The sequence below is a fragment of the Fringilla coelebs genome (genome assembly GCF_963513975.1).
Source record: "Fringilla coelebs genome assembly, chromosome: 1".
Taxonomy (NCBI): Eukaryota; Metazoa; Chordata; class Aves; order Passeriformes; family Fringillidae; genus Fringilla; species Fringilla coelebs.
The window spans coordinates 145722044-145742727 of record NC_140028.1 but is presented as its reverse complement, the minus strand read 5'-3'; the positions used below and the strand labels follow the sequence as shown (position 1 = coordinate 145742727).

At 41.3% G+C, this 20684-nt stretch overlaps 1 protein-coding gene across 1 annotated transcript in view; it reads left to right on the top strand.

Moving 5' to 3' along the window:
- Window positions 1-20684, top strand: part of DPP6 (dipeptidyl peptidase like 6) — a gene marked incomplete at its 5' end in the record, with an annotated part of 404621 nt that overhangs the window by 251222 nt on the left and 132715 nt on the right. Inside the window, 2 exons of the mRNA XM_084224866.1 lie at window positions 16490-16584; window positions 18864-18938. Of these exons, the coding sequence (XP_084080992.1) occupies window positions 16490-16584; window positions 18864-18938 (170 nt within the window). The remainder of the gene's footprint in view (window positions 1-16489; window positions 16585-18863; window positions 18939-20684) is intronic.

Sequence of the window (20684 nt, the reverse complement as noted above, 5' to 3'; positions counted from 1 at the left end):
GGGGCAGGAGCTGGAGTGCTGTGAAGAGTGAAAATGAGTCTGGAAGCCAATACTGCTGAGGAGTAGCTTAGTGGCCTATGATGAAGAGCTGGAAAATACATTCAGCTGCTGTAGCAGTATCAAAGAGAACATTTAAGGAATCAAAGATAACTGGAAGAGGCAGAAGAATTCCTTGGACTTTATTTCTTCTTGCCTAGGTTCTGTTAACACCTACTGCCCATAACTGCCTAATTCTGTTCCCACCAATTTTTTTTAAAACAAAAGAGGAAAAGTAGACTTCCCCCTAACAGCCAGCATACCACTCTCACATGTTGGACCAGCAGGCTTTCCTAGACTTTTTATAGCCATTAACAAAAACAGATTCCCCATTTCCATTTCAAGCCCTGCTCCACTAAAATTAGTGCTTTTCCTCAAAGTAGCTCAGAAGCAAGGCAATGCCTCCTGTTGTGACTGTGTCTGCCAGCCAGAAGCAGCTTCAGGGAATAATTTGAAGTTGTAAAAGGTATGTGAAAACTAGAACAATTTGGGCTCCTTTGGGTGTTAAATTTATTGTTAGATTTGAGGTGGAAGTCCCTGGGAATTCTGTAGAAGCTGCCCTCTTTGCTCCTCCCCATTAGCTGCGTGTTGCTCGAAGGTGCACTGCAGCATTCCTTGGCTCATTTCCTGGGTGGTGAATGTAAAGCTGATAAATTCAGTGCTGGGTCCTTTTACCTGCCAGCCAGGCAGACATACTGCAGTGACACTGGATTCACAGTGGGGAGCCTTTTGATTTACAAAAAAAAAAAAGAAAAAAAAAGGAGAACAGCAGGGATGGAAGTGGGAAGGAAATGCTGCCACAGGGAGCAGTAGCATCTGTGGGGGACTTTGAAGAACGTGGCTCTCAGCAGAGGTGTTTCTGAACCACAGACACAGAACCACATGCACAGTCCTGCCTGTGTGCTGAGGAAAGGAAAGGATCAGGTTTTTTTCATCCTGTTCAAAGAGGCTTGAGATCAAAACCCTGCTGCTCTCAGAGCTGAGGGAATGGCACTGGTTTTTCAGGAGTTTAACTGGGAGAGGGATTAGGTGTTCTCTCAGTGGGTGTTGGTTATAAAATCCATGTGAATAGATACAAGTGGAACGTGACACCAAGAGCTGCTCTTCCCCAGCTGACACCTGTGAACCAGGTAAGGGTGAGCTCCCAGCTGTCCCCAGCCCTTGGGGAAGGGGATACTGCAGGAACAAAAATTGTCTGTGATAAGCCTGAAAAAGGATGGCCATGATTGCATTCCTGCTGCTTGAATAGATAAATAAAATAAATAAAGTTGCTGGGTTTTTTTTTTTCCTTTGACTTTTGAGAGGAATGTAACACAGGTAAGAGGAGGGAGAGGAACAGGAGCTGTGCTCTGCTCCTGGGTGATGGAGCGAGCTGGGCACAGCAGAGGGTGATGGTCTCCCTTCCCCAGGGGCTTGGCAGGGTTTCACCATGAAGAGGATTGCTTTTGGAGAGAGTAAGAAGTTTTATTTTGGTTGGATCCAGCACTGCTTAGAAGATGTGGGTAGATAGAAAGGAGACTCAATTTTGAGCTGTAGGAAAAGAAGGTCAAGAAAGAGGGGTTTGCATGAACTTGCTGGACGTTTTCCTAACAGTAAGGCTGATTTAAGGATGGAAACATTTTAGGAAAGAGGCACTTAAGAGATAAGTACCCAGGAAAGCACAGATGGAACAAATGAGGTGCATAATTGCAGGATCTGCTGAGCAAAAAGCACATTCAAGTGAGGACAGCAAAGGGTTTATGCAGAAAGGAGAACTCTTTGGGGTGTTCAGGCTCTTGTTAAGCCATTGATCCAAATTCCTACACACTGCTGATACCTTCAGTAGTGATCTCCAGAAATGTTTGTATTTTGACATAGTCCATCCCTGGGAACCTTTTGTACTCTAGGATGCAATTTGCTTACTTTTTAAAACTTTTTTTTTCTTTTAATATTTTAATCAAGGCAATTTTTTGTTTTTCATGCTGCCCTGCCCAACTTTGATAGCTTCTTGGAGATTTTTACTCGGTGCAAAGAACATTTTCCTGACTCAGTAGCTTTCCCAGAGCTTGCTCCACTGCTCTTGGACACTTGTTGAACACGGAATGCTTACCAAGTATTAATTAGAGCAGTATGTATTCTACTTGTTCCTATTAATAAACATTAAATAAATATATGCTGAGATACGATAATTAAATAATTTGAAGACAGGAAATACTGTATTTCTGGTGATTAAACTTTATATCAAGTCTTTGTAACTGAAAATTTAGCAGGCAAAGATTTACTTATCTAAGAAGAAATCCCCAGTGAGCTTGGATCTCCTGACTGGATTAAGATGTTCAATGTATGAAAAGAACTTTTTTTAACAAGAAATAGTCCCAGACTTATATAATTCATTAAAAGAAATTTGTAATGAGATAATTATCATTGATCAAGGGAATGTAATTATACTTTAAAACCTCACATCAGTGGGAATTCAATTAAGAAGAGCACAGGAGACCAAAGGTTTGCCCAGCCCAAAATCCTGTTTCTGTGGGAGGCAAGATGCGTGTGCACAAGGATGAGCAAGAGGGCAACGAACCTCACTCACTTTTCAGCTCAGAGAATCCTCAGTTCCTCTTGTATATTTTCTGTTTAGTTGCCCAAAATATTTTTCTTTTCTAAGACACTTTCCAAGCACCCTCCAGAGCCTCTTGCATGCAGCATTTCTCTTTTCAATGACTTTCCCTGACCTAAGACCTGTTGCAAAAGGAAGGGTTCTTGGGAGCTGGTTTCTATTTGCTTTGCTTGGGCAGCCTTAGATCAGGACTTTTGGCAAAGGTTTTCCACCTCTAGTGTATAATTTTAGAGAGGATAGGGTGGGAACTACACACAAGGGGTGAGCAGAAGTATCTAGCTTAACTTCTCAAAAATGCTCAAATTATCTGAGTTTCATGACACTTGAAGACAAATGTTTGCATGCAGTATACTTTGTTTGACCTTAAAGAAAAGCCAGATGGTTTTGCTGTGTGTTACAGTTAAAATCTTTAGATCCCTATACCAAATCATGCCACACAAAGTAATCATGAAGTCATGAAATTGTGTGATCCAGGTCCCCAGCAGGGCTCATAGTTTCATGTGAAATCTGCACTGGGTCTGCTGGGTATGTTTTCATTTTGCTACTTGACAAAGTCCCAGCCTCTGAGGACAGGCAGCACACAAAAATAATCTACTTTGATTCAAAAAAGAAATGTAATAAATAAAAAACATTTTTAGTACTCAGAGATATTATTATAATTATTTCTAAATAGTCCTTCAAATGTTAAACTTATCTGAAGGTAAATGGAGACAAATCCATTTAGTTGCATTTAAAAATATGATTTTAAAATATCAGGCTCTTTTGCAGGCTTATACCTGTCTTCCAATGCTTAGGTTTCATAATAATTGACAAAATCTGGGTAATCATCTTCAAAGCATTTTAACTTTGGAACAGCAGGGGTGGAAATAATGTAAACAAAGTCTGCTAAGAAGTCAGGGGGAATTGTCAGCGTTCAAGCCAAGAAAAGTTTAAAAAGTATCAGTGCAGAAGCATTTCCTTCATAATGATGTGGTGTTGTGAGGTCCCCAGGATGAGGTGAGAGATGAGAATTTGACTCCAAGTTCTCAGAAGGCTGATATATTATATTATATTATATTATATTATATTATATTATATTATATTATATTATATTATATTATATTATATTATATTATATTATATTATATTATATTATATTATATTATATTATATTATATTATATTATATTATATTATATTATATTATATTATATTATATTATATTATATTATATTCTAAAACTATAACAAACTATAGAAAAAGGATACAGACAGAAGGCTGTTATAGAGTGAACAATAAAATCCCATGAGATGCAGAGAGCCCGACGCAGCTGTCTGTGATTGGTCATTAAGTTAAAACAATTCACGTGCTGGGTAAACAATTCTTCAAATCACATTCCAAAGCAGCATAACCAGGAGAAGCTGAAGCTTCCCAGCTTCCCAGGAGAAGAAATCCTGGCAAAGGGATTTTTCATAAAATATCACAGTGACAAATGGGCAAAAGTCTGGATCTTTGAGATAAATGATTATTATATTGGCACGTACTTGACTCTATAAAAATTGACTCCACAATGAATGGTGGTGAATCCAGCAGTTCAGAGAGATTGTGTTCTTATTGCAGTTATGTTCCATGTGGTCATGTATGCAGAGTAAACCATTCCAGGCTCTGGTTGGAAGCCTTGGCCCTGCCAAGTAACGTGGTGCCTTCAGGCAGGCTGAGAAGAACCATCAAGACTTGGATAAACATCGAAAATCCACCAATTCTCCCCAGACAGGGTCCAGAAATTTTTTCCAATACTCTAATTTGTTACCAACCTAATAAACATTTATTCTGTGCTCAGCAGTCAATTTTCCCATTTCCTGGTGGACAGGAGCCCATGCCCAGGCCTGCTCCTGCAGCTGGCTCTGGATGCTGAGCCTCTGGCAGCACCAGCAATTTAACCCCGGCCCAGGGGGCTGGGCTGGCCCATTGCCCCTCAGAGGGGTTAATGCACATATGCTGGGCCATGTGCAGCAGTTTCCACTCTCTGCTGCTGCTTCAGCTGATGGACTGACTCATTTGACAAGACAAATTGCTTGGAATACTCATGCATAAGCCAAGATGCTTATTAATAATTTGGAGGTATCTTTTCCTTCCTTGTTCTCCTGTTCTCCTTCCCAGGGGGAGCAGGCTGTGAAGTGTGATGTAAAAAATATCATAAAACACTTGTTTAAAATATGCCCAAGAGTATATACATATATATGTATGTATATATACATATATATGTGTATACATATATATATGTGTGTATATATGTATACATATACATGTATGTATATACATGTTTGTATGTGTGTGTGTGTGTGTATATATATATATTCCATGTGTTCCATATTTTCCTTCTTCCAGGTGCCAGTTTCAGGGGCAGCATTTGTAACAGAGTTTGCTGTTACCTTTTACCTTGAAGCTGATACCCAAATATAGCAGCAGGCATAAGACATGGTCTTGATGGCCTTAAACCAAATTAACCTTTAACATAAAAGCATGTTCTTTATGTATTTTCTAATTTGAATGCCTCACAAAGGAAGATATTTTTTAAAATATACACCAATAATTATAGTATTCCTGATTTTTTTCCTAATTTGCACAGAATGCCTAATATAGCTAAACTCTCCAGCCAGAAGACAAGAAAAGAGGAGAGGGATTATTAGAATTCCATAGTTTGTATTTGTTTTCCTTCTTCTACGGCAGGAAACTGAAAGTGTAATCAATTTTCTGTTGCAATCAACTTTTTTAGGAGAAACAATATTGAACTATACTCTGGAGAAAAAAAAATACTGAAAACAGCCTGTTTTTTTCCTGTTTGAGGGACATCATCACCTTGATCGCTGCAGGGAGCTTGGGTTGCTCCCTCCAAAAAAGATAGATTGTAATGGGAATAGAAATAGTCCAGAGAAAGATTAAGAGCATGACAGAAGCATGGAAATACACAATAAAAAGAATTGCCCTGAGTTATTAAGAAGTTATTTAAGGATATAAAATAAGGAAAAAATATGAAGAAGTCAAGCTCTTTTCATTGAATAAGGGTATTCTTTGGATTTAATCTCATCTGCTGAAAGTTCTTAACCCATTGAGAAGGTAATTTTGGACAGAAGGTTGATAAGATTTGGAAGGAAGGAGCAGTCATTCTTCTGGTGTGACTATTTTTCACCCATTGCACTTGAACCAGGTGTTCACATCAGCCCTTTTGCTTCTGCACCAGCATCAGCACAGCTGTCTTCTCAGCAACTGCTGGTGCTCCAAAACCAAGAGAACAAAGGCAGTAACAGGTGGATGATGTTGGTTCCATGGTAGAGAGAGGAAAAGGAACAAGAAGAAATAATATAAGGAATTCAGGAATCTTTTCTGGGGTTTGGTGAGGACTCTGTGTAGGAGCTGACCCAGCAACTGCAGGCAAACCACACTAATGTGCCATGCTAGGGAAAAGCTCCTCACTCATCATGGAATCACAGAATGGTTTGGGTTGGAGGGGAACTGAAAGATCATCCATTTCCATCACCCCTGCCATGGGCAGGGACATATTCACTAAACCAGGGTCCTCAGAGCTCCATCCAACCCTGCCTTTAACACTTCCAGGGATGGGGCACCCACGGCTTCTCTGGGCAGGGCAGCCTCTTCTATTGCCTCACCACCCTGCTTAGCTGGCATGAATTTTTTTCATGCCATCATCAGTTTATTTTAAAATGATGGGATTTTACCTAGAATAGCAAAGTGTTTCTCCATTAGTGGCTCCCTTGCAGGTCCCAGGGTGCAGGAAGACTGTTCTCATCCAGGTGCCAATTCCTTCCCTCAGTGCCACCTCACTCAGGTCACTAGCATTCTGCCCAGCACTGATTCTAATTATTATTAATGGTTTCTTGCAAGTGTTGAAAGTGTTTCCATTGGCTCTGTAGCAGGGTGCCCTCTTGTGACCAATCCAAAACCAGAAATCGGGCACTGGTAACCAAAATGTGTCTTGGGATCCTGGATTTCATCTCTTGTCTGCCTTGATTTTCAAAAGGCTGAGGTGAGGGTGATGGCCATGACTCTGACAGACTCCTCACACATGAAGTTAGACTTCATCACAGTCATACCTCACCAGACACATCTGAAATGACAGGCTGACAGAAGAGGGGCTGGGAAATATTGCACATTAAGATAATTAAAACTTTACCCGCAGCTGCACACAAAGCATATCTGCTTGTTAACATACAGCAGTCTCATTCAGTCTGCACTGAAATTTAAGTAATCTTCCCATGGCAATAATAATGAAAAGCAAGAAAAAACACTTTATGTGTTCTTTCTATCCATCATGGCCATTAACCAGTGCAATTTGTTTAGGGGCAAAGAGAAGGAGGCAAGGGAATGCACAGAGAAATTAAGTAAGCGAGTTGTGGGGTCACATTTTAATGAAAATTTATTCATGGATTCCTTCTTTTCCTCAGTGTCAAGTGGATTATTACATTTAGGTGCAACACTTTGGGTTATGCACTCCCCTGTGTGAAGCCAAAGCAAATGAGGCAGAAAAGACCTGGTGCACTTGGCAGAGAACAGGGAGGTCACTGGGTGATGCTGCACTGGCCTGGGGCACAACTGGGGAGGGCTTGGAGCAAGTGTCCCTGCATGGAACAGCCAAGCTGGGTGCCACCAAGCAGGAGTGCTGACTTGGGCTCTCATCTGAGCTAGAAACTGCAGTGGGAAAAGCCCTGGAATTTTTATATTCCAGTGAAACCCGTGCCATTGTGTATTTGGGGCTGTGCACCCACCCCAGTCACTCCATGGAGCTGGGATAAGCTGATTCCTTCTACCTGTGGGCTGCACTTTTTTTTTTTCCTCTCTCTCTTCAGTTGCATGATGAAACTGAAAAATATGTAGGGTGTGGATAAAAGCATTAAGGACCATTTTCTGGGAAAATAGTTGTCTGGGGTTAAATTGCTTCTGGCCTGTGTTGAATGTGAAATGTTTCCAGCAGGGAATCAAAGGCATGAGTGTAATCTGCTGTCTCCAGCTGCCCAGTAACCCAGGGGTCATCACTTCTCCTCCTAGAACATCTAGCATTTGAAGAGCACATGCCCAGCTGAACAGGACAGTGAGATGGCAGAGAATCTTTGAGGGACATTTCTCAGCTCTGGAATACACCAAAGTCAATCTCAGTGTGGTGCATTCCCTCTCCTCCCCCCAGGCATTAGAAAGATAAATTGAGGGCACCAAGCAACAAGGTGTGAGGTTGCACTGCTGTTGTTATGGTTTTGCAGCAGTTTTGTAATCAAGATGGTTTGCCCTGGATGGAATAAAAATGGATTTAGACCAGAGAATGTCTCATTCATTTTTTGCCTAATTGTAGTGTCTCTCTTTTTGCCCTTCTATATGTTATAAAAGCTGATAGAAGTTGGGAAGGAGTAATTTGGAGTTGAAACAAGGTCTCAGTTTCTCACATGCATTTCAGCTCTTCATGCCTGTGCCACTGAGCCATGATCTGAGCCCACAGTGTTGTATTTGGGTTCCCCCCAGATGAAGGAAGGAATGATGAATCTGACTCCATGTTCTCAGAAGGCTAATTTATTACTTTAAGATACTATATTATATTAAAGAATGCTATACTAAATAATACAGAAAGGATACTTACTAAATGCTAAAATGATAATAATGAAAAACTCGTGGCTCCTTTCAGAGTCCCAACACAGCTTGGCCCCAATTGTCCAATAAGCCAAAACAACTCACAGCAGAATCCAATGGAACAATCACCTGTGGGTGAACAATGTCCAAACACATTCCACATGTGAGCACAACACAGGAGAAGCAAATGAGATAAGAATTGTTTTCATTTTTCTCTGAGGCTTCTCAGCTTCCCAGGAGAAAAATCCTGGGCAAAGGGATTTTTCAGAAAATGTGAATATAACACCACAGAGTTCCCAGACTGGGGTTCTTTGAGGAGGAGTTCATCCTCACAAATGAGAAAGGAGCAGAATTTTACCTGGTTTCAAATTTAGGATCCAAATTTCAAAGGTGTGCTCTGCCTGCATTTCAGGCTTGATGCTGAACTTTTTTTTTTTTTTTCTTTTTGGCTTGAATCTTGAAAGAGTTGGGATTAGATAAAAAAGAGAAACACACCAGCATTGCTGATTTTTATAGTTTTAAGTTTTCCCAAGACTCAATCTCTTGGAGCTTTTGACAAGTTAATTTACAAGCCTGCTAGAGATGCACGTTGATGTGGGAATTTTCCTGAGCTATAATTGTGTTTTATTTTACTGGTACTACTGTAAAAGCACTATATTGGTGCACCAAGTGCAACTGCATTGAGATGATGAGCAATTAAAACCACTTCTCACATAATAAAGCACAGTCTATCTTGTTGCACTTACTTAATATACCAATTCAATGTGTTATACAGTATTTAGCTAGATTACAGTAAATCACCTATTTAAAGAAGTTTTTCTTTCAGCCTTGCATGTGGAGAAAAAAGTGCTGGGAACAGTAAAAGGATAATGACCCATAATGGCAGAAAGCTAAAAATGGGAATCCAGTTGTCTCCTGGAATTAAAGGCTGTAGCAATGTTGTTAAAGGCAAGCTGTTCTCTGTCCCCTGTTGCTCCTTGTATCAGCATCACAAAGTCTAAGAAATTCTTATTTATTTCTTCCAGGCAAAGTAGCAAGGCAGAAGAAAGAGAAGTTACTAGTGGGGGTAGGTGGATTGAAACAGAGGGAGGGTGGTGGCAGGGACTGTGAAAAATTATAAATGCCAAACTCTACAGGGCCCATCCCTAAGGAGAGCTCACTGAGGGCACAACAAAGCTGTGAGCATGGAAATGGGGTTTTTCTGCTCTTCCCTATTTATGATCCTTGCCTCCCACTTTCTGTTATCCCAGCTACTGCAGGCACCAGGAGACAGGGGCTGGGAAACCTTCCCTGCATTTTCTCTTGGAGAAACAGCTCACATCAAAACAGTCTTTGCTTCTGCCATGGGGAGGGAATTTCAGAGGCAGTTGTTTGTTGGGTACATGCTGTAAATATCAAATAGATGCACTGCAGCATGTCTTGAAAGAACAGCAGATCACTGGATTAAATGCATCCTCCCAACAGCCTCCTTTCCACCTGGATGTGTGATTGCATCTCTCTGGACACCTGAACAGGCTTCCATCGGGGGCTGATTGTGCTTTTCTTTAGCACCATGACCTGTGTGGTGAAGTTTTGCAGCAGTTAGGGAGCAGGCACAGTCCTAGCATTTGTTCAGCCTCTGTTCTCAGTGCTTTTCTGAGGAGTAAATTCTGCCTCCCCCAAGGGGGGTAGGTCTTGCAGGGCCATTCTCCTACCTGAGTGCTGATAGGCAGATGCTGTCCCAAGTGAGTTAATAATCCTGCAGGCCTGGTAAATATGTGGCCTGTAAAGATGTGATTTCCCCTTTCATGAAAGCAAAGAAAAATATGTATTTCCATAAACCTGCCTGTGTTCATCCTTCTCCCTGCTCATGCCATCCTGCACCTTATTCCTCTTGTTTGGTGCTTCCTAATGTTTGCTGGTTTGGGGTTTTTTTTCTGACAGTTTCTATTCCCTCTCTGAATTTACCCTGTTCTGTTGTTTTTCACTCTGCTTCCAAAAACCATTATATCCAAAAAACCTCAGATCCCTCTCTCAAAACCAGTCCCTGAAGATAGCAGACTCTCTGAAGGTAGATGCTTCTTGGCATCTGGCAGGATTAAGGGTTTTTTTTAGGGTCTTGGCCCCTCACACAACAACCTATTAACCACAGCTTGTGCTATTCCCTCACCTGTGACACTCAGAAATCACATTTTTACAGGAATTTCAGAGTTCCCCCAGGTGTACTTTCCCAGTGAGCTGTGGGGATGGTGGTACTGAACATCCATGCCTGGTGCTGCTGCTGAAGCTGCTCTCTCCCCTGGGGCTCTGCTGTGTGCCTGGCTTGTGGGCTGGATGTTGATGGTCTCAGCTGAGCCCAGCCTGCCTGGGAAGCAGCTCAGTTGTGAGCTGGGCTCATTCAGGGTGCTGCTCCCTCAGACACCACTGCAGTGTGAGCTGCCAGCCTCCCCCAGCCCTGAAAACAAGGCAATCACTGCAAGCCAGTGGTTTTTCCTCTGTGCTGCAGGTCACCTATGGATTGTCTGGGTTTGCTTTCTGCAGCTGGACCCTGCTGTTTGGCCCTGGTGTGTGTGTGCTGGGATGAGAGCTGGGAAATGCCCAAGTCCCAGGGCACAGCCTCTTCTTTCCCCACTCTGGTCTCCATGCACAGTCCCCAGGGGAAGCCCCTTCAACCCTGAGAACAGAGGCTGAACAAATGCTAGGACTGTGCCTGCTCCCTAACTGCTGCAAAACTTCACCACACAGGTCATGGTGCTAAAGAAAAGCACAACCAGCCCCCAATGGAAGCCTATTCAGGTGTCCAGAGAGATGCAATCACACACCCAGGTGGAAAGGAGGCTGTTGGGAGGATGCATTTAATCCTGTGATCTGTTGTTCTTTCAAGACGTGCTGCAGTGCATCTATTTGATATTTACAGCATGTACCCAACAAACAACTGCCTCTGAAATTCAGTTCTGGGCGCACCTGGCCCTTCAGAAAATTTGCTGAGCTGCTAAACAAGCAGAAGATTTTTTATTTAAACTCCACTGCCTGATCCCAATGTATCTTTCCAAAGGAATACGACTGTAGTACATCCTGCTGAAAATACCAATTGTCTGAAGAAACCTCTGTCCTGCCATTGCAATCTTCCTGCCTGTTATCTTGTTGGATGGTGAGAGCTGTCCAGGTGTGTCTGATCAATACCTGCCTGGGAGGACTCCAAGAAGCCCTTGGCTGGTTCAGGAGCTGCTGCCACCTCAGTGAGGGTGGGCTCACCTGGCCAAGGGCTGAGTGATGCCGTGCCCCACGCTGGGCAGGGCTGCAGGGCTCCTGCAGGGCTCCTTCAGAGGTAAAACACCAAAGCTCTGACTGCTTTGGGTCATTAAAAACCCCAGTATGACTTTTTCTTTTTTCCCCCATGAGGAATGACAGAAGGGTGCCCGTGGTCTCCTGGTGGCCCTGTGACATTTGCTGTGCCACTGCAGAGCTCCATCCCAGCATCCCTGCACGTGGCCTGGGGCAAAGTGACCTCTGTCCCTTGGGAGGGGACACAAAGGTCCCACAGGAGCTGCTGCTCTCTGCTCTCCTGGCACAGGGTAATGTTTGCCAACCCTGCTGCTATCTGGAGGCTCCTTTATCTGAAGTGGCTTATAACAACTTCAGGACTTAAATTTCCTTTATTCACCAATCTTCCTTAATCTTAGGGATTGAAAATGATAATTCCCTCAATGCTGGCTTTCATCATACTGAGACTCATTCAGTTATCTTTCATGTCTGTTGATCAGGACTTAAGAAGTTGCCTTTTCCTCTAATCTGTTGATCTAAAAGACTGGAGTGGCCTTAAAAATTCTGACTCTACCTTCTCTCTTTCACTGTCTCTTGCTGCTGACTTGCTGCATGTGAATTTCATAACCTTTTCATGTGTACTTTTCATTCATCAGTTATTAAAATGATAGAAAAATACAATGTCATTTAAATATTTTTTAGAGCTGGCTTTAAATAATTTTTTTGTTTTCATATTTTTTTGCTCAGTTTTGCTTTCTGCTTTCCATAATCTCTCACAAATAATGCAAGTTCCCCTCACAGGCATGGTCCTGCTAGTATCCTATAATCCAATCTTTCATCTCTGCTAATGTGGACTTCAGAGAAGCTTTACTGCTCTAAATATTTGGGCACTGATGCTATGTTTTTGTCAATGGATGTATTTCCTTCAAATTCTTTGCACTCAAACTTACTCCTGCTAGAAGTGAAGTTGTCCCAAACCTTCCTGTCCACTGTGGTGAGCTGTTTTATCTGGTACCCAGTCTGTCTGTGCTGTTCCTGGTCAGGGCTGAGTGACATCAAGGGACATGAGCTCCCTCTCCTTGGGTCTGTTTGCTCTGCCTGTGCATTTTCTGCCCAAATTAAAGACAGAGAAGCAGATGGGGTTTATGATTTCACCTGTTCTGCTTAGCAGGTTTTTAAAAGTTTCTCCCCAGACCTCCCCGTTCCTCTGCACTGACTCTGAACAGCCCCAAGGCTGATCCATTATTTCTGGGAATCATTTTTTTTTTGCAATCAGTCAGTTTTTTCCAAGTGTGACCACATACCTGTGTCTACATTCACAGTCAGAGAATGTAATCTACCACCCAGACAATTTCCTGGAAGTTGAAAGGGAGGTGAGGAGTTGGAAAAGTGAATTTTGCTATTGAACCATAGAATCAGAGAGGTATGGGTTGAAGAAACCTTAAAGACCACCCAGTTCCAACCCCACTGGACACCCTTCACTAGACCAGATTGCTCAAAGGTCCAACCATCCTGGCCTTGAACACCTCCAGGGATGGGACATCCATGGCTTCTTTAGTGAAGAACAGATGGAAAAAACCCAAGAAAGATTGAAGAAATGGAATAAATGGCTGCATGCCTGAAAATTAAAATATTCAGCATCATTTATACTGAACACCAGCCCCAAAGAAAGGCAGATTTAAAAAATGAGATGCAGTGATGACCTTTATCAGCTCTGGTGACAACTATAAATCAGGCTGCAAATTCTCATCAGCTTGCTGGACAGAATTCATTACAGACAGAGGCCACTGCATTGCTTTCTGGCTTTGATTGAGGTATGTCCCATTTAAAAAAAATGCTCTTGCACTGGAACAAATCACACATTTCAAAACAGAAGTCCAGGAATATTATTCATCTTTTGAGGACTAAGACCCAGCTAAACTTCACAGTGTTTTGTTTGGAGTATAATGCAGATCAATTTGTTCTTCTCTTAAGCAGACCAATTTTCTGTTCATTAACTCAGACAGTGTTGATGGCTGGCTTTGAATATAATAGCAAGATTTAGAGCCCTAACAAATCAGCACTGCTTCATTTATTCTTTTTTTATGCATTCTAAAAGTACATGTGGCAGGTTAGCACCTGATTTTAAACTTGTTATGGTTTAACAAATAACGGGAAAGTCTTTTATCTCCTACTTCCAACCATGGAGCAGCTCTTGTGTAACCCTGAAGTTTCATAGTTTATTAAAATGTTATGGGGTTTTTTGGAGCATAAGGAGCAATAAAATTTGGTAGCAATGTCATTATGGGCAGTAATGTGTCTTCCATCAGTTCCTGCTATGTTCAAGAAACAGCTTCACAGACTCATTAGATTAATAGGTTACTTTACCTATGTTCTGAACTTGGAGCTGAATTTCATTGCTCTTTTCTTTTCTGTAATTAGGAAATATCCTGAGAGCCTTACAATTATCCAAATGTTTTGCTGGCCATGCTTAAACCATGATTTTTTTCTGTCTGAAACTTAGTGTGTAATTGGAAAACATTCTGTGTGGTTGACAAAGGGTGATTATTAAAGCAGTAATATTTTTAAACATGTCTGATAATTAGGTAATAGTCTGTCTCTCAGTTTAATTTTTCCTGTTTTTTTTTTTTTTCTGGAATGCCTGAAATATTTCTGGAAAATAACAATTTAAGCTGCATACTTTCCTTTTATAACAAGTAATGCTTCAGACTTTGTGGCCTGAGCATATAAAGACCAGGTGTGTACAGAGCATTAAATCTTTTATTGCCTTACTTCCTAAATTGTTGCCATAAACACTTTTCTTAAGGATCTGGACACAGAAGCTGAAGTTAGAGCTGTAAATAAGTGAGTGCTGGATCAGACCCCAGGGATTGTCTCTGGCATATGGCCCAGGGCAAGGGAAGATTCTGAAAAGCAGGAAAATCTCTCAGGTTGAGGATTCAGGATATTCCTTTAGTCCTTTACAATGGCTGCTTCATGGGCTTCCTGAAAAGCATTCCCCTTCCAGACACATAATCTTTGATGGATTTTTCTTCCATTTTTCTAATTCTAGTTCGGCTCCACCTGCAGCCCTGGCACCTGCTCTGTTCTGGGACTGTGACTTCCACAGTTTCTTTGCCTTCAGCATGAAGAAATAATATCTTTTACTTGTGCTGAACCTGACACTGACTGGTGTCATCTGGTGCCTTCCAGTATTTATTTTGGAAAAGGGAGGGAATAAGCTTCCATTATTTATCTTCTCCATACTGCTTATGACTTTTTTTGACTTCTGTCCTGGCTCTGTTCAGTCAGTTCTTTCTCAAGTTTAAGTTTCTTAGTTTGTTCAGTCAGAAATTGTATGAAGGAATACTTTAAAGATAAATGTAAGTCATAAATTGTATGAAGGAATACTTTAAAGATAAATGTAAGTCAATCTAATTAAAATCCATCTTTTTTTTTATTCAAGACAGAAGTTTCTGATAAAATTTATTTAATAATTTAAAATAGATTTATGCTTTGAGAACTTTGCCTATGAGTCTAAAGGGCTATTGCTCTGATTTGGACTCTGAGAATCTGAAAGTCTCTAAAACCTTGTGTTCTTCCAGAATCTGATTCATCCCAATCTCAGAGAGGATTTCTTCTTCTTCCACTTATGTGTAGGTCTCTGATAGGGAGGAGGAGATTTTTTTTTAGTGACAGCAATAAGTAGAGCATAGAAGCTTTTCATCTGCCCCTTCAGAGCATTTTGTAAAGCTGGTTAGTGACTGTGATGAGGATTATCATCGCCAGGTTGGAAATAAAAGACTGGAACATGGATAAGGGATATGCTAGGTCTCTACAGCCAAGTTTTGAAAGAACCAAGTCTCCAAACCCAGTGCTGCCTTTAGCTGGGCAGTGCACACTTCTGCAGTTACAGTGAGCTGGGTTTGTGCTTGTAACCCATCCTAGAGGGTTTAAACTCACCTTTGACTCATGCCAGGACACCCCATGGGTAATGTTAAACCATCCACATGTCCCTAGCCCTTGCTGCATCATGGTGACACTCCTGGGGCAGCCACCATAATGGGTAGGTGGTGAGGAATTGTTTCCCTGACTGGAACTGGAGGTTTGGTAAGATCAGAGAAAGAAAGCAGAGGTTTTGTAGGATCTGTCAGTTCTCAGTTTAGCCAAGCTGCAAATAAACCATAACCCTAGTTTTGTGCCAAGAAAAACTGCTGATTCCTTTAATGGCAGAGTGCTTGGGACTTAGGTTTTATGTTTTATCTGCAGGGCAGTGCATGTAAGCACTGATCAGATTTGAACTTCAATTTATGACATCCCTTTATGGTTGTAATGTTTTTCATCCTGAACTTTTGACCTGCTACCTAACCCTCATTTGGAGTCCCTTTCATATGTCTGCCCCAGCCTTTCTCAGGCAGGCTGTGTGCTTTGAGAGCTGGACACTGTCTCCAGTATTTTTGTTCTTGTCCACCTGTCTTGAGAGCTGGAGAAGTCCCAAAGTGCACGGAGACAAGGTTGTTTCATGTGAAAATGTTGGTTTCTCTGCATGTTTCTCCTGCTGGTATAAGTCTGCAGAACAAATTCCAGAGTTGGAGCACAATATTAGGTTCCAGAATCTGCTTTGTTAGAGGGTAATTTGCCTTTCACTTTCAGAGACTTTCCAGGCTTATTAAACTCCTACAGAGACTGTGCAGCTCAGAAACCTTTAATCATAAAGAATGGGGTTTTTTGACCTTGTTTTCTACACTAACTATATAGCAAGCTGTGTATGTACATTCAAACCAGGTCACTCTTGCATTCATCTCAGGGAAAGCGTGGCACAACAAACATGTGACAAACACCAACCACATCATTTCATGGCTGTCCTCAAAGCCACTTTTAGCAATGACTAAAGTGTTAAAAAAAAAAAATCTGTGCTCTTCAGAAAGAAGTTTCCTGCAGTACTTTTGGTTTTAAGTCCATAATTAGGTTCCACACAAACACAATTTCAGATTTCCTTAATGACCTTTTGTTTTCCTCCTTGCAGATAATGAATTCATTTATAGAAACCAGAATGGCACAGTGATTCTGAGGAATGTGGAAACCAACAGTTCAACAATATTAATAGAAAACAAAAAAATTGTAAGTATTTTCTATGACAAGTAGCTGAATTTCACAGCTCTCTTGCAGTTGGATCAGTAAAGCAGAAAATGACTTGGGTTTCAACTTCATGTATTGTCAAGGAGAAGCAATTCTCTGGTGCTACAATGGGCTATGCAGTGATGGATAATGTGAGATTGAACCCCAGCTTTTGTTATTATTCTGCAAGCTCAGTTTCTCTCATACTTCTGGAAAGTATCATATAGAGGTTTGAAGCTAGTCTTGCATATCACATATAATTGAAAGATGCATAATTCTCATCTCTGCATGCTTAATAAAAAGGGCAATTGATATAATTTACTGTCTATTGCCATTCTCTACAGTCCTCCACGCAAATACTTATTTTTTGTTTGTGCATTCGCTGATTTTTCTTGCCTAATGGTTGAAATGCGATTTCAGTGTTTTTTATGAACAGTGCTAAGGAAAAGAAGTGGAGTTGTATTTGAGAGAAACCCCTAAGAAATTGTGGGAAGAAGTTAGTAGGTGACTATTAAAATGAATGTAAAGAAAACAAAGTGACACCTGATGCAGAGTATTGCTTATAGTGACAGAAGGGTTTTGTAGCGTTGTTTTTTGTAGTAGATGAAACCAGCATTGTGGCAGAGGTTAGTACATCAATTGTATTAATTATTTTTTAATGAGACAAAGAATTTATTACTGAATTATTATATCATGGCCCAAACTTAAAATTCACATGCTGCATTTAACCTTCAAACTTTACTGCATCACATAAGCAATCCTCTTTTACCAGAGTGTAACCCCTTTCTTTACAATTCAAAGGGAATGGGCTGGTTTCCTTTAATGTCAAGGTCTGTTGAAGTCAAATCACTTCCATTTGGCCTCTTGTTTATTCCACTGGCTTTTAATTATTGGCATTTGTAAGAAAAGCACAGTGCTACAAGATAATCCTGCATTTTGGGGCCATTTTCCACCTGCCTGCCTGTTCTACCTTTGTTCCTCTGCCCTCTCAGTAAATACATCTGCAGGTCACCTCCACAATAATCCACAAAGCCCCAGTGCAAGAGCTGCCATTACATTTACTCAGACACGTTGTCTTTTTCCTCTTTCTTCCCAGCCCTGAGGCAGAAAGCTTTTGCTACTTGGTCATGTTTTCCCTTCCCCATGCTGTTGACATAAAATTAAATAAAATCTGTCTCCTGTAAATAAAATCTGTCTCCATGCTGACCCTGCTGGTGCCCAGGCTCCCCCATCCCTCTCCATCCCGAGCTGCTCCGGGTCAGCAGACTGTGAGATGTCCCAGAGAGGTGCTGGGTGCTCTTCCCTGGAAATGCTCAGGATCAGCTTGGATGGGGCTCTGAGCAGCCTGGTCTGGCTGAAGCTGTCCCTGCTCATTGCAGGGGGTTGGACAGACAGCCTTTAAAGATCCCTTCCCATCCAAATCCTTCTGTGATGGTGCCACCTGACCCCTCTGCTCCTGGCTCCCTCCCCCAGCACATCCATCCTTGCTGGCCTTGGGGAGCACTGTCCCCAATTCCCCTTTCAGTTTTGCCCTGTGGGACTCCCTCAAGGACTTAGATCGAATTTGTTAGGTGAGAGGGTGAGATTTAAAAGGCAGTGCATGAGTGATGTGTCAGTGGCACCTCTCTTTGACCTTGGTGCCATCTGTGCCAGCAATGCATTATATTGAAACATGCTGGGGAGGAGAAATGGCTTCGCTACACAAATGAAAAGTGGAGCTGGAAAAAGGCAATTCCTGGCAGGTCTGAGATATCCTGGCATTTCTTCTTGTTTGCAAGATTTACTGTGCTGATTTTTGCAGAGCCCAGGTCACTGCAGCATCCCAAAAACTTTTCCCCAGGTAAAACAGAATAGTTTTCTTCTGGGTTATCTTAACTGGGGGAGGCAGTGGTGTCTTTATTACTAATTTGCTCCAGAAGCTATTTATCTTCTGTGCTGGCCAGTGAATACAGATAATGAGAGGGAATTAATAAATTGCCATTTATCAGAGCTTTCTACTAACTACTGCCTACACCTGCCACCTCATCAGCCACTGTGCAGCAAGGAAAATTCTGGGGTTTTTGATATAGCTGCCTGCTCTGAGTCACAATGCATTTATTCTTTCTCTTATGAGTGCCCACATAACATTTCTGGGGTTTGAAAAAAAAAATATTCTATTTTTCAAGACACTTAATTCTGGCAGTATTCTTTATCCTTAGAGAGATGATCATAACAATTAGTTCTAGGTGTCATTAGCTTGAAAACTGATGGATATCTGTTTCAAAACTCTATTTATTTTCCAGGTCTCCTTAAAGGCTATCCGGTATGAGGTGTCACCTGACAGGGAATATGCACTATTTGCCTTTGATGTTGAACCTGTAAGTAAACAGATTTGATTTCAAAATACACAGACAGTGGCAAACTTTTCTTTTTTTTTTCTTTTACTTTTATGCCAGCAAGATGATATTTTAAATTAATTGCTTCCTCTGAAAGAAAGCAAGAAACCCCCTCAGTTAGCAATTCTGAGAGCATGTCACACTGCCATCTAGTAGAGGAGAAAGGTATAAATTAGACTGTGAGGAAACACTGTCACTGCCAGGATTTTATAGCCTCTGGGAGGGGGATTGTAAGGACATGTCTTTGCTACAAGGATTTCTATTCCTCTTCTGTGATTTTTTTTTTCCACAGTGCCTTTTTCCATCACCCTATAAATTTCTTCCCCAGAACAAAAAGCTACTGTCAGTGTCTCCCACAACTGAAATAATACATTAATTATGGTGTCACCATTCCCAGTGCTGCAGTTAGGCTTGAGCTATCACTTTCATTATAAATCCTTTTCTTCTGAGGGTTAGGTATAAATCATTTGTAAAAAATCACCATTAGGTTGATACTAAGCTCTGGATTACAGCAAATTTTTTACCAGACTTCAAAAGGGAAAAATGTAATGAGTCATTTTTAAATGATGACCAAAGAATCAAACATGGGGGAAGCAATTCTTCTGCATGAATAATATTTTTGTCTTTCTCAATTCTGCTGGTATAAGACCTGAAATGTTTGAGTGATAGCTATGCTGTATTACTTGGATGAACTATAAGCCCTATATATTTTGTTTCCATAGTCCAGAATATCAACAATTCTTCAAAATGAAAATAATTAATTCACTGACAGCTATAATTTTTTTCCACAATGTAAATAACATTTCAGCTGCTAACCAAAGGAAATTTGTGGGTTCTTTAGGCAGTGAAAGTTGTAGCTCTGTTTCTAATCTGATTTCTCCGCTATCATCTTTGTAGTTATTCCTGAGTTGGTGCTATGAAAGTCAGAAGAAGCATGTCTGGTTTAGAAAAAAGAAAAATAAAACTATCAGAAACTTAAGGAGTAATTCATAATGATTTTTCATGGGAAATTACTGGTGGTGTGACTTCACTTACCTGAAGCTTAGCTGAGTTCTAGACAGAGATGGATGGGGAAGTGTTAATTCTAAACATGGAAAAGACAGCCTCAGGGTCACTGAGCAAGCAAAGCCTTTCTCTCAAATTTCCCTGCCTTGTAAGCCAGAGATGTTTTGCAAAATGCATTTCTTTTAGTGGAAATCAGCCTTTGTCTGTGGAAGCCCTGTGCCCACTCTGCTCAGATGGACTGTGAAAGCTGGAAGAGCCCTGAGGAGGGAGGGCTTCCTCAGCTCCTCTGAGAATGACAGAAAAATGACTTTAATGACAAAACAAAACAAAAACCTCAAAAAAAAAAAAAAAAAAGAAAAAAAAAAGAGAGAAAAAGTTAAATTTCTAAAAATGGTAATGAGAAAATAACTTTATTCTCAACCTCTATCCACTGAAAGGAATGCACACTCTGAAGGTCTGAAAGAAGCAGAGTTAGGGGGGCTTTTACAGCCCAGACTTTGTGTTCAGTCTGTGGAGGAGAGCTTGATGTGGGCAATGTGGCAGGAGAGCCATGGGAATGGAAAGGGATGGGCTGGATGTGCTTCCTCTGCATCCTCTTCTCTGCATGTCAGCGCTTGCAGACCTGTGAGTTTGAGGTACAGAAAAATACTGAGTTTGTGGTTCTTAAGATGCCTGTCTGGAGAAGAGAGAGCAGCACACAGCCAGGTGCTCCCTGCATCACAG